Genomic DNA, 16,406 nt, shown 5'->3' with positions numbered 1-16,406 from the left:
GCAGGATCCCAGTTCAGCCTAGCTTTCTCCCCTTTAACCATCTCATACTAAGACCACAGAACTTCCAGATCAAGACATGCTGACTGAAAAAAAAAAATACAATAAAATAACCCTAACCCTAATAATAAAAAATGAAATAAGTCTGTTGAATAGTTTGCAGACAAAAATATTATCCCCAAAGCAACTTTCAGTAAAAGATGCATTGCAAAACAACAATAAGGAATTTTAACACAATTTAAAGCTCGAGACATAACATTCAACATTACTATAACATTACAACATTACTATGTTTGCTTGCATACATTAGTACCCATTTAATCAGGCTGTATCCATTAATAGTGACTTTATGCTATTTAACGTGTGGAGAAAACATTCAATTTTGAGTATAACTGCTCCACTCAAACATTTATGCGAAAACTAGTGTGCATTTGCCTTTGTAACAATTGCCCATCTGGCAAAATCAGTGTTTACACTTCAAGTGTATAAGACTTTAAGTTATGAACGAACAATCTTTGTCCTAATAGCCACAGAGCAAACCATGTTATAGTTTATATGAACATTTTATAACTTACAATTTTAAACTTTAAAGCGGTAAACACATATTATTTGCATTGCAGAAACCTTGAAAAAAATATCTGGCTTGCCTGAGTCTGTTTCAAGCTCATTCACCCCATTGCTTGTTTTTAGGAACTGTGCCTTAGATGACAACCTCTGCCCATCCAGCTTCATGATAATCTTTTGCAAGACTTCAAAAAGTGCATTTGAGCTCCGGTGGGTAGCTTAGAGTTCAGACAGTATATCAGTCCAAATAACAGAGCACAAGCAATTGTAATGCTCCCTCAAACCAGTGAGAACCTCAACGCCTTCAATCAGGACACACCGATGTTCTCTGGTCATCTCCAGGCTCCGCACCCTCCTGATGTGTGACATACACTCCCATCACAGTTTGTTCCATGGCTTCAGTGTTGGCCTCAGTGTTCTGTGACGTAAAATATAATAATACATTTGTTTGAGTCTAGATATGAAAAAAAGGAATTCAGCAATCAGCGTGAATATGCTGATATATTTACTAAATTCTATGTCTCTGGTTTCACACCTGTAGAAATTTGACATGAAACAAAACAAGGACCAATTGCAATATCTTTTATTCACACCTGGTGTCACATTTTACCATTTCATATATCGAAATTACCCATAACTCCTGCAGCAAATTACATAACACAGAACATCTTGTGAATGTAACTGATCGTATATTCCTTCACAAGTTTCTCATGGTCTTCATTCAGGTAGACACACAAGGACTTCAGGATGCATGCTCAGCCTTTGTATGTGTTGTGTCATCCTAAGAAAAAAAGGAATCCATAATGACAATATTTAGCTTTTAGGCAGCAGTTTGAAAAAGGAAATTTGGTTTGGAAGAGTCCAAAAGGCCACATGGTAAATAGACTGGTTCTTATATAGCGTTTTCACTCGGAGCACTCAAAGCTGCCTTTATACAACAATTCATTCACCCAATCACTTTTTTCTAAACTGTTTAAATAGCCTGTATTTATATAGCGCTTACTTAGTCCCTAAGGACCCCAAAGCGCTTTAGACATTCAGTCATCCACCCATTCACACACTGGTGGTGGTAAGCTACATTGTAGCCACAGCCACCCTGGGGCGCACTGACAGAGGCGAGGCTGTCGAACACTGGCGCCACCGGGTTTAGTGCTTACTGTCTACAACATTCATACACATTCACACTCTGATGAATGCATCGGTGAGCAACTTGAGGTTAATAATGATAGTTATATAAGAGCAGATGCATGCTGGTGCAATAAGCTGTATGTTTTACGTTCAATGGATGCTTGATCTGATTAGTCGACTAATCGCAAAAATAATCGGTGACTAGTCGACTATCAAAATAATCGTTTGTGGCAGCCCTACTTGCGACATAAAGCTAGACATATAGGACATGCACCTCTTTCTCGGTGAACAGAGCTGGCCATCTGCTTTTAAAATCTGCAATGAAGGGCTGTCCTTGAATAACTTCTTGCCTTCTGTACGAAAAAGTCTTCTGCATTTTCATTGTCACTATATTGTCATTGTTTCTCTTCTGAACCTCTGAAAGCAGTGCAATTCTCTCTTTTTCCAGGCTGTCAGTAGTTTCTCCTTTTGGATACTGCGGACAGTAATTGACTTCTGCTCTTTTAGGCTTTTTCACATTCAATGCTGCCTGACTTTTGTCTTGGGCCTTGTTCTTTAGTGAATTTACCAACACCTCAGCACAGCCTAGGCCTCTCAGTTTGGTCCAGACATTGGCCATTTTATACTTGAGGCCAATTTTCCAACCATAACAGCCATTGAAGGATCCCTGCTCCCTCAGACAAGGATGCTGTTTGACAAGGGCTTCTGCAACTTCATTCAGGTCATTGTCAGTTGGATAGACTTTAAATTTTATTATTTCTTCAGCCAGCCTTTCTAAAAGGTGGGATTTCAGTTTTGGTGAGGGGGTCAAATGAGTTCCACCAGCAATGAACTCAGCATTGGCCTTTTCAAGTTGCAGTTCAGCCTCATAGCTGAAACGAGGGACTGTGAAGACACTTGGCCACACTGACAGTCTTGTAGACGGTGATGAACCTGACGATGAAACGGGCCTTGTATTGTCTGTGTCTGCTGAAGAGCTTGAAAAGGAATGTGTTGGACTTCGCACTGGTTGACACGTCACTCCCTCATCTTCTGTAAAACTTTGCAACTGCACACTATCCAAGTATACAACCTTTAAAGTTGCTTTATCATTAATTTCAGAGATCGCAGTCAGATTTACGAACTCATTTCCGAAATCAGGATCTTGATATTGAAGACGAAAATCCTGTTGCACTCCAAAATTTGTCTTTACTTCCTGACACAATTCCTCAATGGAGTCTGATATCCCAGCTGGTAAAATTAGTTTCCTGGCATCATCTTCTCCGAGAATGATCCTCAGTCTTATGGGCTGGGCCATCATGTTGACCTGGACAAATATAAAATATTTAAAAAATAAATAAAGATGTACTTATTGACTATTGTGCGAGTGTGTGTAACAAATCCTAATGTCAACGATAATTTGATGATGTCACCATGGCCTCTAGGATTTTTTTTACTGGAGAAGGAAAAGTGAATAGTGCATTTTCCAGATTTGTCTTGCATTCTTCTAATTAATGACAATTCTTGCATAAGATGCTTAAAAGAAATCTACTCTCAATAAATTAAGTAGCAATTGGTCTGCAAAGTATGATGTATTATTTACTGTGCCAGGTGATATAGGGGGAAAATACTTACAAACATCACTCCTGTTTACCCTGCAAGTTAGTGTGTCTCTTCAGAGTAACCAGACGCAGGCCTCCCACTGAATAGGCAGCTAACGGGTAGTCATCGAGTAGTTCCCCATGCTCAATCAGAGACACCTCTCTCACATGTGACATGTCAAGTTCAAAAGCTCTGAAGTGCTCTCGATACCAAGCAGAGAACTTTTTTACAAAAAAGTATATTCTGCCATGCAAAATAAAAATCTGCAGAATTTCTGCAAACTCTGGCAAACCAAATAATTGCCCATGAACAACTATCATTCCTGTGCTGTAGTTCATGCCATTGTATGACACGCTTTTTGTAATATGGACATCAGTTTCATCTGGTAATCTTTGCTTTATAGCTACTGCGATATCACTTTTCAGAACATCAACTGGTACTGATGAGCCAACATTTACCATTAAAGGTGTCTTATGGTCAGAAGAGTGCAAGTCAGAGGCAATCACGAGCTGATGTTTTTTGGCAAGTGTAACAGGTATGTTCTTAAAACAGTCTGTATGGCGAGCAATTTGTTTAAAAAAAACTATGTTTCGCCTCAAATCTCATTGTCCATTTGTGGACAAGAGGCCCAAAATGACAAATCAGAGCAGGGTAGTGCTCCAAATAATGATGTTTAGGGAGAAGACTGTTGTTTGGAAAAAGTTCTTGGTATCTCTGGCGATGTTCACTGATTTTACACTCAAGGTATGAAATTGACTCATCAGACTGGACAGGGGCTACAACAAGCTCCACAATGTCCTTCAGATCCAAAACAATATGCCATGCAGGTTCATCCTCTGGAACAAGTGGACCAATAATTAGAGGCAACAAACGAAGTAGAGACCAATTTTCATGTGCATTTCCACCAATATTTTTTTTTAATGAGAAAGTCTGGGGAATTGCATGAGGCCGGTTGGTTTTATCTGCCCATTTATACTCAAAATTTTGGATCAAGTTGTTAAGTGTTTCTAAGGTGAAATACTTTTTAGAGATTAAAAAAGAAAAACAATGCGCAAGCTCCACTGGTATTATGCCCTCTAGCAGATCATGTGCTACATCTGGAGGGTAGCCTGCAGTGACATGAAAATGGCTCAGATTCTTACTCAAAATACAATCTCGTTTTACTCCACAACAAGCACTTGCTGTTTCTTGTGCATGCTTCAAATGGAATTCATGAAGTTCCGGTGTTCTACGCTCAAAATCACCAGCAGTCACTGATTTTATTTCAGATTTTTTAGCTGTACAGAATCTGCATATGTATTCAGCAGAAAAACTTTCCACAAAACCTGCCAGCCCATGGGCTCCTAGGTTGTCAGCTATGACGCAGCTCACAGTTCCTTTAATACACTCGTTCAACTGACTGATGAACACACCATGTTGCTCCAAAGTTACCAGATCTCTCAAAAGTGGATCAAAGACTTTTTCAAACCCAAATGTCCTCAAATCTTCACTCTTGCAAAGGATTGCCAAATAAATGGATGAAAGGGCTGATTGAGAACCAGGTGGTAAATTGCCCAAGACCCAATATACACCACAAAGCTTGTGCTTTTTCCGTGAGGTCCCAAGAGGATTACAAACCTCAAAATCATCAATACAAAGGTTAATAGAAATTCTCAACTTCTCACCATCTAGAAAGCTATTTCTTTTATAATGCTCACCATCTCGAAAAGATCTGTAAACCCTCTGATCACCATTCAGATTCTCTCTATTTTCTTGAGCTATTTGTTCTTCAATCACTCTATCCAGCAATTTATTGTGACTCAATATTTCCTGCAATAACTGTAATAAAGGGATGTACTGAAATGTCTTCCTTTGGTCTATCGATAAAAAATACTCAACAGGCTCTACAACCCTAAAATTTTGTATGTAGTATAGTTTTCTTTTATAAGGAGTGGCAAGAGGGCCACACTTTCCCAATATTTTAGCCACAGGGTTAGAAACACATACAGAATTTGCAAGCTCTTCAATAACAGCCTGACTAATATGGAGGTTATGGCTCTTAAAAATTTCTGTAATTGTACGCTTTGTCAGAGGTACACTAGCTGAACTCAACAGAAAAACTAACTCCTCTAAGAACTCATCTAATCCTTTTGCTGGAACATGAAATATGTGTTCCAATTTCAACAATATTACTGCTAATTTCCGTTCAATTAGTTCGGGCTGATTTTCAACAGCACTATTATCACATTCTGTCACTGACTCACTTTCAAATTCACCATAGGATACATCTTCAGAACAGCTAGCCCTTACGTTATCAGAGGACTCTATCACTTGAACTGGGTCCACATGTGTAACTACACTGCCTTTAAAATCTTTAAGTGTGTGTGGATGATGCTTCCTCTTTTTGTGTGTATAAAATGTATTGTAAATATTTGTCTTGAAAGGGCAACCAAGAAACACACAACTAACTGTCTCGTTACTTCGCAGATGTGTTCCAATATGGACAAAAAAAAATCTCTCTCAGAGAAGACGTCACTGCAGTCACATAACTCACATTTAAAAGTTACTGAACTTGAAGCTGTCTGTGTAAACTGTAGATGAATGAGCTTTATAGACATGAGTGTTCAGTCCACTCCAAGTCTTAAATGTGCATGGACAATTAACATATATGCACTGATAATGTTGACCTATTCCGTAATGATGATGTAGTTTATAATGTTGAAGTAATTTGTACCTGCTGCTCTCTCTGGTAACACAATGCTTGCACTGCCACATACACGTCACTGATAAAAAATGAAATATGCATTAGAAAACGTCAAGGAAATTAAACTTCTGCATCATCCAAAAAATAAATAACATAATAATAATAATATGGCAAACATGAACTTACCATGTATTGTTGAGGAGGTGCATAAGAATCTCAGAGCATGGGGATGTGGCTTTATTTTGTGATGTATTTCTGGGGAGAAATTAATTAAAACAAAGTTATTACTCTGACAAATTTGTGTTAATATCTACATACTGTGAAATGTGAAGACTGTTACGGTGCATACACACCGCACCCGATAGACGCGACCAGAGCTTCAGATTTACATGTAAAGTCAATGGAGGAGCACGATGAAGCGCGACTGGGGGTCCAGCTAAACTTCGGAAGCAGATTTGCATCGCGAAAACGCTTTTCTGACGCCTTTGAAGCGCGAAGTAAAATACGTGCTGCAGTTTGTGTGGTGCATTTTGTGCATTCGCGCTTATCACGTCTACCGCTCGAGCTGGTAAAATCTGCGGGACAGCAGCGCCTCAAACTCGGCAAGGGACAGAAGGTGGTACAGCTAAAAGCGGCCGTCATCCAGACGCAGCTCCTGGAGCAAGTGGTGAAACTCACCAAACTGCTCACGCTTGTGGAAGACCTGATGGACCCAGGTACGGTGAGGACGTCCTTTACGCACTGCTCTGCTCTCCACAGCAAATAGAGAAGGGAGACTCTTACTTCAAACGCTAGATTGACAGCTGCCATTTTAATAACATACCGTCTGGCACTACTTCCTTCCAGATCTCTTCTTCATACGCGTGAAAATTGCATATCTTAAAGCTCGACCAGTTCACGCTGGACACGCTTCGAGGTGCAAATGTGCACACGATCAGCTAGGGGCGTCTATCGCGTTCGGTGTGAACGCACCGTTAGTCAGCCTTAATGCAGAGCACCAGAGAAACTATAACCCGAACAATTATCCACCTAAATCATTCTGAATTCAAAAACTAAGTGAATATATTACAAAAAAAGAAAATGCACATGCAATTATTGTGACAGATTTTATCTTACTCCTTGTTATTAACTCCCCTAAACGCTGGTTTAGTTGAATTAAACCTTTCATCAATCCAGTTAATGCGGTTGCCCGCCACTAAACTTCACTGACAAAAACAGGAATTTTAGAGTATCATAAAACACTCATAAAAATCACCAAAACCATGTTGGTCAGTCTTACCACTGCTACCAACAATCACCAACTCCGGTTAAGCAGAAAGTAACCCGTCATTCACGGAGCGAAGACATAACGGCTCTACGCGGCTTTCCCGCTCTTCAAAGTTAGCTAACTCCAGAGAAAAAAAACAGTCCTAACCATGCAGATAACCATGAAACACACCTCATTCAAAGTTGACAGAAACCAAAAAAACGAACTTACCAAAGTAACCTTATCAGTTTTTGCTCTGTTGCAACAATTAGCGACTCCGGTTAAGTTTTTAAAAAAATCAAAAAGTTACATTTGAAAAATGTTTGGCTCTACACACTCCCTGCTATATATAAAACTCCTAAGTCACCACACTACACAGGTATAAAAATTTAACTACTAGTATTTATCTCTCACACCACTAACCTAAATAAATATATCAAGAAATATGTGAATTACTTACCTCACTATCAGGTATGCCAAAGAAGTAACTCCACGCGCACTCGTTAACTTCTCAACGGACCTTTCCGCATCCGGTGGGCGTGGAGCATGTGCAATACATGACACTATCAGAGCCGTTGGTTTGATGGACCTCATTCTCATTGGATTGCCATGAACGAATTTAACTCATCGAAGTTTTCTTTGATTTATATTCAACAAAAAAGAATGAATCATGTAATGAGCATAAAAATGATTTCTTCATGTAATGTAAACATATTACTACTTTGTTAATCAAACACATGCCCTAGTTGATATTTTTGAGTGTAGATAAGGGTAGATCACGACACTGACAAATTGAAACACAGAGCTTAAATACATCGAGGGAGCAATCAGGGAATGAGTAACAGGAGGGAAACACAGCTGCGGCAAATCAGGCCTAACGAGACAAAGGAAGCACAACCAGACGCATTTACATGAGACACAGACTTTCAAAGTAAAACAGGAAACATAACACAGACTGAACTTACAGACGATGGCTCACAGGCAGGCACTACAGAGGGAACAGAGACGTGGGACCAGGGCAGACACAGACACTGACTGGACACGGGGATATAGCTGACAGGGGAGACAGCAACTAAGGATTACACAGAGACATAAACCAAAAGACAGAACTCTAACAAAGAAACCAAAGACTAGAAATGATAAATAACATAATAAACTCAAAACCCTGGGTCAACGACCCAGGCATCCTAACACAAAGCCATCCTACAGACTATTTTGTGATTCTGCCTAGCTGCCACCACCTGTAAGAGGTATATAAGATGTATCACCTTTTGCATAAGATGTAGTCCACCTGTTTGCTCCACTTTTTTGCACCTTCCTCCTCCTACAACATCTGCATCAAGCTCAAGCATCATGTCTTTCTGCTTCACAGCAACTTCAACACCACAGTTGACAGTATGCTGTTCATGCTGTTCGTAGACAGCTTTAAATCTGCTATCTTCCATCTGTTAAACAAAGAAAAAAAGTCTTGTACAGGTGTTCTCATGAGATCGGCTACGGTTGCCAGATTAGCCAGAGAAATCTTGAGTGCCTGCTAGAGACATCTGACTACTTCTACAACTTCCACTCTTATACACTGATGAAAAATCTCTGAACCACACTTTAGTCTATCTATTGCACTGTTGTTGGCTTAGCAGTCTATCTATGTACATCAATCCAGGACTCAGGGAGTAACAGATGCTTTTCTACACAAACTGAAAAAAAAGGTGGTGCCTTCTAACATTGATAACTTACTTCTTTCTTTTTTTTAAGTTCTTATTGAAGCTGGGCAGCATGACTTTGACTATTTATCCCTCGTCAGACTTTGTGGTCACTCTTCATCAGCCAGCCTCAAAGATCTGGTTGAGTGCTGGAGTGTTTCAAACAAATGTTGCATCATTGACGTGCCATGGACCTACACACTTTTTTTTACTTTGGGTTAAAATATCAAGTGTATTTATTCTGAAGACACTTTTATTTCTGATCATTATTGTATTTTTTTTAATCTTGTCTTATCAAGTGCCTCTCTCTCCCATCTGTCATGTGGTTAGCTCATGCATTTTAAATTCTTCTACTGCTGTTTAATTTTCTTGTGCTTTAATTTATTTTTATCCCCTTATAATGATGTTGATCTTTCAATAAATCTTTATAATAATTATTGCCTTTCTATTTTAGATAAAGCATATCCTGTTAAAACAAGATTAGCTCTTATTTTCAGGTCTTTCCGTTCTTTTCTTGTCGAAAAGTTTAGCACTTGCGGAGAAAAACTCATTTATACTTTCACCTCCTTCATTTAAAGGATCTTTTACTTTCTTTTAACACTTTGATGCAAGAAGCAAGAGCTGCCCATTCTTCAAACCTGGTTTCAAAGAGCAGAGATAACCTTAAGGTGTTATTTGACACGGTTAGTGATATTGTTACTTCTGCTCCACCTGTTATCTCAATTTTTTTTAAAGAAGATCATGAAAATGTTCCTTCTTTCTTTGTAGAAAAAAAAGAGTAATGTCAGCAAAAAAATCTTTTTTCTGCTTGGCTAGTTATTTTGGAAAGATTACAATCTGTTTCAATCATCTTCCTAACATAACACTCCTTGTACATTACAAAGTGTCAAAGGAGAAATATCTGTGTGGTTCAGTAAGAAGGTCCTGGGTTCAAACCCACCACCTGGCGACAGTTGGCTTAAATGTTCTACCTGTGTCTGTGTTGCTTCTCTCTGTGTACTCAGGCTTCCTCTCACAGTCCAAAGACATGCAGTTAGTGTGGTTAGGATAACTGGTGATTATAAATTGACCATGAATGTATGTATGAATGATTGCCTGTCTCTGTGTTGGCACTGCGACAGACTGGCAATCTGTCAAGGGCTGTACCCTGCTTCTCCCCCCATGGCAGCCAAGTGATGAAAAAGAATTGGATAAGTGGAAGAAGATGGATGGATATTATCTGTTTCTTTACCTGAGCTGGTAAAATTAGTTGCTTCTACGAAAGCGCCCTCGTGCTCTTCTGACATTTTACCTGCATTCTTTTTCAAAAATGTCTCTCAGTCTATTTGTCCCGGAGTGCTCACTGTAATTAACTCTTAAATGGTATCCGTTCAAGCACCTGCTTGCTGTCATCCACCCGATCTTGAAAAAAAAAAATCAAGCTTCATAGCAGTTATAGACCAATTTTAAATGACAAATTATTGCTAATATTTTTGAAAAGGTTGTAGTTAAGAAGTTTAAAGGTGTTCTGGACAAATGCAGCATACCTGATAAATTTCAGTCTGGTTTTTGTAAAATTTTTCCAGGGAAATGAGTCCCCAATTTGACAATTTGATGCATAGTGATGCAGGAGAATGTTCTGTTTTGCATTGGATCTGACCTCAGCCTGTGATACTGTTGACCATCACAATATCACAAAATGCTCAAAAGGCTGATACTGGGTGTTTTAACCAGGGTCTGCTTTGGGATGATTCTCTTCATAGAGTATAGAATATTCTTGCAAGGACTGCAGTTAAGTTTAACTTGTAAACTTGTTTAGGTTAAATTATTCTACCAAGTTTACATTGATAGCAGCAATTACTAATAAATATATTAACAGAGTTTATAGTGTATAGTCTGACTGTAGTTTTTAAATTATTTTCATAAATAGAAATGTTTCAAAGTCAAACTCCCCTCTGATTTTTCCCCAAAATCGTACCCTGTTAGTTGGTATACTACAGTCACCAACTGTGCATCAGATGTCAGCAGGAGTGGAAAGTAGTCCTAAGCTGAAGTCAGTTAGGCCCTATTCAACATAAACATCCAGTCGATCCCAGCTGTCTCTGTGAAAGTTTGTAAAACTTTCCAGTGTAACACAATCACCGCAGAGGTGGATAGTAGTGATAATCCTCAGCATTCAATGAGTGTGGATGGTTAAAAAAAAATCAGTTTACCGCTTTCTCATGATTCTTGGGGAATTTAAATACAGAGAATGAGCTGTAGTTGCAAATTCTGGCATGTAGGACAAAGACACAGCAGGATAGCCAAGTGTGGGCTGTAAATACAATGAGTCTAGTAATATGAGATCTAGAAAGACAACTAATAGTGCTAACAGATTGTGTATTTAAAATGTTTGTGCTATATATATATGCTAATTTATGCCATGCTGAGGAAGCATGACTGACTACAGTATCGCACAGTGCTATGATTCTGACATGTGTAAAAATGAGAAAAATCCTAACATCAGGAAAGAGACCATCGCTAATTCTACAGCCCTTGAAATACAGAAATGATTGTGGATTTAATAAAAGAAAATCCCACACACTTTATACAAAGCAATCCCACATAGGATTCCCAGCACCAGAGTTTGGAAACTCTGACTTTTTTGTTAACTCCGATCTGGCTACAGCCAGCCATGTAATGAAGAGCGCAAGCAGCATCCAGTTTTTATCTTTGTTTCCTCTCACCAGGGTGACACATGAACACAGATGCCAACCAACAATATGACTGATCCAGATAATAATTAGCAGTGTGCATGCCTCCCTGAAATGCTGCTTGCCCACCTGCTGTGGCTTCCAGTCTGGTACCAGTGAAACACACATACACACACACACACACACATTCGCATGAAACAAGGCCGTAATGTACCACTCTGACACCAATCCAAAATCCTTATTATACTCTGTGATCAAACTGGGACAATATTAACCTGCCAATGTTCACGGTTGGTACTGTAAGTGAGATATGCTTGCTAGGTCATAACAAACAGGCACACAAAACACCAACATAGACAGAGGACCGGAATGACCAACGGCCAATTAGCACCACCTTCAATAATGATCATCCATCATTACAAATTGCCCTTTTATATGGTTGTCCGAGTGGTTTTGTGAATGTGTGTACTTGCGGTGTGGAGTTGTTTCAGCCTGTCGTGTAAATCACACCAGAAGTCAGACTCTGTCAGTCAATGCTGTCTGCGCTGGACACACATCCAGACTTCAATATAACCAGAGCTGAGTGACATTTAACACAAGTGTGTGTGTGCGTGTGTGTGTGTGTGATATTATGTGCATTATTGTGCTTGTGTATTATTTCATGTGTTATCGCCTTTTCATTTCCGCTTCCTGCCTGCTTTGAAAGTCATAGAGACGGCAGGCCATGGCCCGAAATCATTGCTGATGTGTGTGGATGCATGTGTGTGTGCTACAGTAATTCTCTCATTTTAAACATGGCGCATCTCTTCCTCCCATCACTCTCATGTCTATTTCCTGTTTTTCTCCATATATCAGCTATTTACAGACTTGAAAATCTGGAGCTGCAGATATGGTTGGAATTTTATTATTCTCTTCATTTTCTTGTTATTTCTTCATCTCCTTTCCTCCTTCAAGGTCTGCAATATTTGAATTATATGTGTAAAAATGCCACCAAAAAATAAGACAACGTGAAGAAGGCAATATATGGACTCAAGTTTTAATCAGTATCATTTTTTTTATTATTATTATGTTCTTGCAGCACGAAAGTGCATAAATACATAATGAGATTGCAAATGACAAGCACCGTAAGGAGCATCATATTTCAACTAAATTAAAAGAATATGCCCTGCCTCCTATCCACAAAGACTGTTTATTATAGCCTACTCGCCACAAGTTAGTCTATAGCAGCTTTGGAGCCAAGGACATGTAAAATGGATAATATATTAACATCCCTCTAGACTGTGTGTAGGTGGTGGAGGCCATGTTTGGGAGGGATACACTGGATCTATGATGAAAAACAGAAGGATGTGATTTAAAGGATGCACACACAATACACTCCTTGTGTCTTACTTGAAGACTTGACCCTCAAAGAGTACAGTCAGACAGTGTGAACAAGGAAAGAGGAACGGGGACGAAGGTAGCATTATGTGGATTAGAGCAACTCAAAGGCTAGGCAAAAAAAATGGGAGTAGGAGAAAAGACAGGATAGATTTGTATGGGCTGTGAGGTAGCAACAATGGCTGTAGACCCTCTTGTAGACCGTCTTGGCACCTGAGTATTCTCTTATATTATTATGATTTATGTTTATTTCCAAAAGCAGAAATATACAAAGAAAAAGCAAAATATGACCTGCCACCTCTACAGTACTGAGGTGTCATGCTTGTAAAGTGTCTTCTAAGTAAGAGCTGACCACAGCAAACTCCCTGAGCAGGATCCCGTAACAGTGGAAGACATCCAAGAAAGGGTCTCAAGCATGAAGAATTGGACGCCACCAGTGCCAGACATTCACACCTACTGGCTGAAGAAGGTGACTGCACTCCATGAGCGTATGGCCGCACAAATGAACCAGCTGCTAGTAGATGAAACACACCCAGAATGACTCACTGAAGGCCGGACAGTCCTGATTCCCAAGGATCCCCAGAAGGGACCAATTCCATCCAACTACCGGAGGTCAATAACCTGCCTCCATACCATATGGAAGCTCCTGTCAGGCATCATAGTGACTAAATGACCATGTGCGTAGCTCAATACATGAGCGAAGCACATTAAGGAATGGGCAGGGATACCAGGGGGGCGAAAATACCAGCTAATGGTAAACAGAGCAGTCGCCTGAAACTTCAAGACTGGGCTTGCCAACCTATGCACTGCCTGGATTGACTACAAGTAAGTCAATGACTCATTCCAAGATGCTCCACATTAAGCCTATGACCTAATGTGGGGCATCCTAGAATTCCTAGATCTATACAATACCAACAGAACTTTAATACCTTCATCAGGAATTAGATGGGGATGTTGCAAACAACACTAGATGCCAACTTCAAGTCAAGTGCACAAGTCACCATCAAGTGCAGGATTGCTTCATTCCATAGTCGACTTATGCAGAACAGCAGTGGACACAGAGCATTTCCTTGGTATATATAAGCAGCTACATATTTATAATTTTTTTTTTTAATAGATTTTGTTTTTTTTCCACAAAATACTTTATTGGGGATGTTGCAGCTAAGCAGTAACACCAGCACATAGCCACAGCCACCATAAAAGTGCAGACAGACAGGAAGATGCAGTTATTGTAGTCCCCCATAAATAGGGTGCCGTGATAAGGAGAGGCAGTGAGACACAGTAGTTAACGCAGCCTTCCTTTCATTTACAGGACCACAAAAAACAGCATTTGAAAAGCTGTTATACTAAAATTCAGGCCTTGTCAGATCCCTGTTGGCATGTGCTTTGCAGGAGCTGTGAGTTGGAAATGTTAATTCTTACACTCTCGCAAATGTAAGAAAAAAATGTACTGAATGCCTTACCTCTCTATGCTGAAAATGAAGTGGCTTTAAAACTAGTGCATTATTTCCATCTGATATTCCCCTTGTGAAATACAGTAATCAGTCTTCGTTTCAGTCTCAGTGTCATTGTTAAGGTTCTGTAGTAATGGTAAGTATTCAATGTGTGATTTCCTTCCTTCACTGCATCATGAATGTGAATAATTGCCACTCTAAGCCTATATGAAGTATATGCAAATAATCTTTTTTTTAATCTTTTTTAAAAATCATTTTCAATCTTTGAAGAAGAAAGGAGACGTCAGCTTTCAAGGATTGACAACACAAAAACCTTCCTGTATCTGTCACAGACGTTATCAGTGAAATTCAAAGACAGTGTGGTCTTAGCTTCAAGCTTTGTTTTAAGAATCCACAGTTTTGAAATGACTAAACCTCTCTTCAGTATATAAAGTATGAGACAAAGGGGCACCTACTCGACCTCACAGTATGCTGAAGTCACTTCCACTTCAGCAACTTCCTTATACCTGCTTTCACTGAATGAATCTATATTCCTCTCCAGTGGGTGCTTCAGCACTGGCAGGCAGACTTCAAAAGACTCTGAGACAGTCAGGTCATCCAGCTAAGGGACATTTTGGGACAGCATCTTACATGTCCCTCAGTTTCTGATACTGTACTTAAACATTAACAAACTAGAGGAGATCAGGGCTGTCTTTTGGTCTTAAAAGAGTAAAAGAGTAAAACAAACAAACTAGAATACCTTTAGCTATGAAATTTGGATTAGGGCACGTTTACTTTGTAGTTAGAATACTCTCCTTAGTTTAAGGATACTTTTTTGGAGTTAGGAGGCACCTTTTTTATATCCGAAAAATATAAATTGATCCTTTTAACATAAATATATCTTAAGGACTTCTGTCATATGTCTATTGTCATCATTGGAAGTCTAGTTTTGCAATTGTGTAACACTGACATAATGTAGATACTTGATTAGTGGAGTGGGTTTTGTTTATTGTCTTACTGCTTTAAAAATGTTTAGAATATTTTGACAGCATTACTTAACCCTATAACGCCCTTTGTATCATATTTGATACATGAGTTTCTGAGACCTCTATTTCATCAACATGATCAATACTTGCCATCATTTCAAAATGTTATAGACAAAACTCTTCTTGGTCTAAAATTTGCATTGTTGTTAACAAAAAGTTGCCAAAAATGCCCAGTGCATCACATGCGATACAAAAAACATATAATAAAAATATATCATGCACAACATGAAATAGCAAAAAATAAAGTAGCATGGTATACAAAATGCATTTATCATTGACAGAACTCAAGATATAGTACAAACATTTATAAATTTATAGAAATTATAACATCTATAAGTTTATGTAAGTAGATCTTTTATTAAAATATGTTAATGAAAAAAAACCTTACAGTACCTAAATTAAAAGTACCCGTGTACTCAGTACACAATAGCTGTGGACACTTTGACGTTACAAATAGAAGAAAGTTGCAGTTACTGTTTTGTTACAGGAAATGACAAAAATCATATTTGATAAACATGCAATAGTTGTGCCACAAGTTTTTATGCAATTTCAGTAGCAGTTATGTGGACTTCTTCATGATCCCAGTGACCACTGATATTAAAGTTGTGCCATTTTTCATATTCATATGGATGTGTTTTGTTTTATTAACCCAAAAAACAGAAGCACGATGGCAAGTCTTGGTTTTAAAAGGATTTTGGAGGATATTGGTAAAACAATGTCTTTAAAATAGAAGAAAGTTGCAGTTACTGTTTTGTTACAGGAAATGACAAAAATCATATTTGATAAATGTGAATTTATTGTTTGCCAGGATGAGTTTTTTATGCAATTTCAGTAGCAGTTATGTGGACTTCTTCATGATCCCAGTGACCACTGATATTAAAGTTTTGCCATTTTTCATATTCATATGGATGTGTTTTGTTTTATTAACCAGAAAAACTGAAGAACGATGGCAAGTGTACAGTTGGTTTTAAAAGGATTT

At 38.8% G+C, this 16,406-nt stretch overlaps 1 protein-coding gene across 3 annotated transcripts; it reads right to left on the bottom strand.

Moving 5' to 3' along the window:
- Positions 1-1,787: 1,787 nt before the first annotated feature.
- On the bottom strand, positions 1,788-8,524 carry LOC120440537. 3 transcript variants are annotated; one of them, XM_039613217.1, is made up of 5 exons: positions 8,468-8,524; positions 7,660-7,836; positions 6,140-6,208; positions 5,984-6,032; positions 1,788-2,995 (listed from the first exon to the last, which is right to left on the bottom strand). In XM_039613217.1, exons 2-5 carry the CDS (start codon positions 7,797-7,799, stop codon positions 1,943-1,945), a joined length of 1,311 nt encoding a protein of 436 aa, XP_039469151.1. In that variant the 5' UTR covers positions 7,800-7,836; positions 8,468-8,524; the 3' UTR covers positions 1,788-1,942. The 3 variants fall into 3 exon arrangements, with proteins under 3 accessions (XP_039469151.1, XP_039469150.1, XP_039469152.1); XM_039613216.1 differs by lacking the exon at positions 8,468-8,524 and having other exon boundaries at positions 7,660-7,966; XM_039613218.1 differs by lacking the exons at positions 5,984-6,032; positions 6,140-6,208; positions 7,660-7,836; positions 8,468-8,524 and adding an exon at positions 3,304-3,834.
- Between the last annotated feature and the right edge of the window lie 7,882 nt (positions 8,525-16,406).

Source organism: Oreochromis aureus, linkage group 6 (assembly GCF_013358895.1).
Source record: "Oreochromis aureus strain Israel breed Guangdong linkage group 6, ZZ_aureus, whole genome shotgun sequence".
NCBI lineage: Eukaryota > Metazoa > Chordata > Actinopteri > Cichliformes > Cichlidae > Oreochromis > Oreochromis aureus.
Note: the sequence above shows the minus strand (reverse complement) of the source record. Positions and strands in the feature narration are given on the sequence as shown.

Bases quoted from the DNA above. Each gene is read 5' to 3' on its own strand.
- LOC120440537 (XM_039613217.1), bottom strand. From the start codon at position 7,799: ATGAGAATGAGGTCCATCAAACCAACGGCTCTGATAGTGTCATGTATT. The intron at 6,033-6,139 runs GTAAGTTCATGT...ATTTTTTATCAG, and splicing joins CACCTCCTCAACAATACATG to TGACGTGTATGTGGCAGTGC. The intron at 2,996-5,983 runs GTACAAATTACT...ATATTTGTCCAG, and splicing joins GTTACCAGAGAGAGCAGCAG to GTCAACATGATGGCCCAGCC.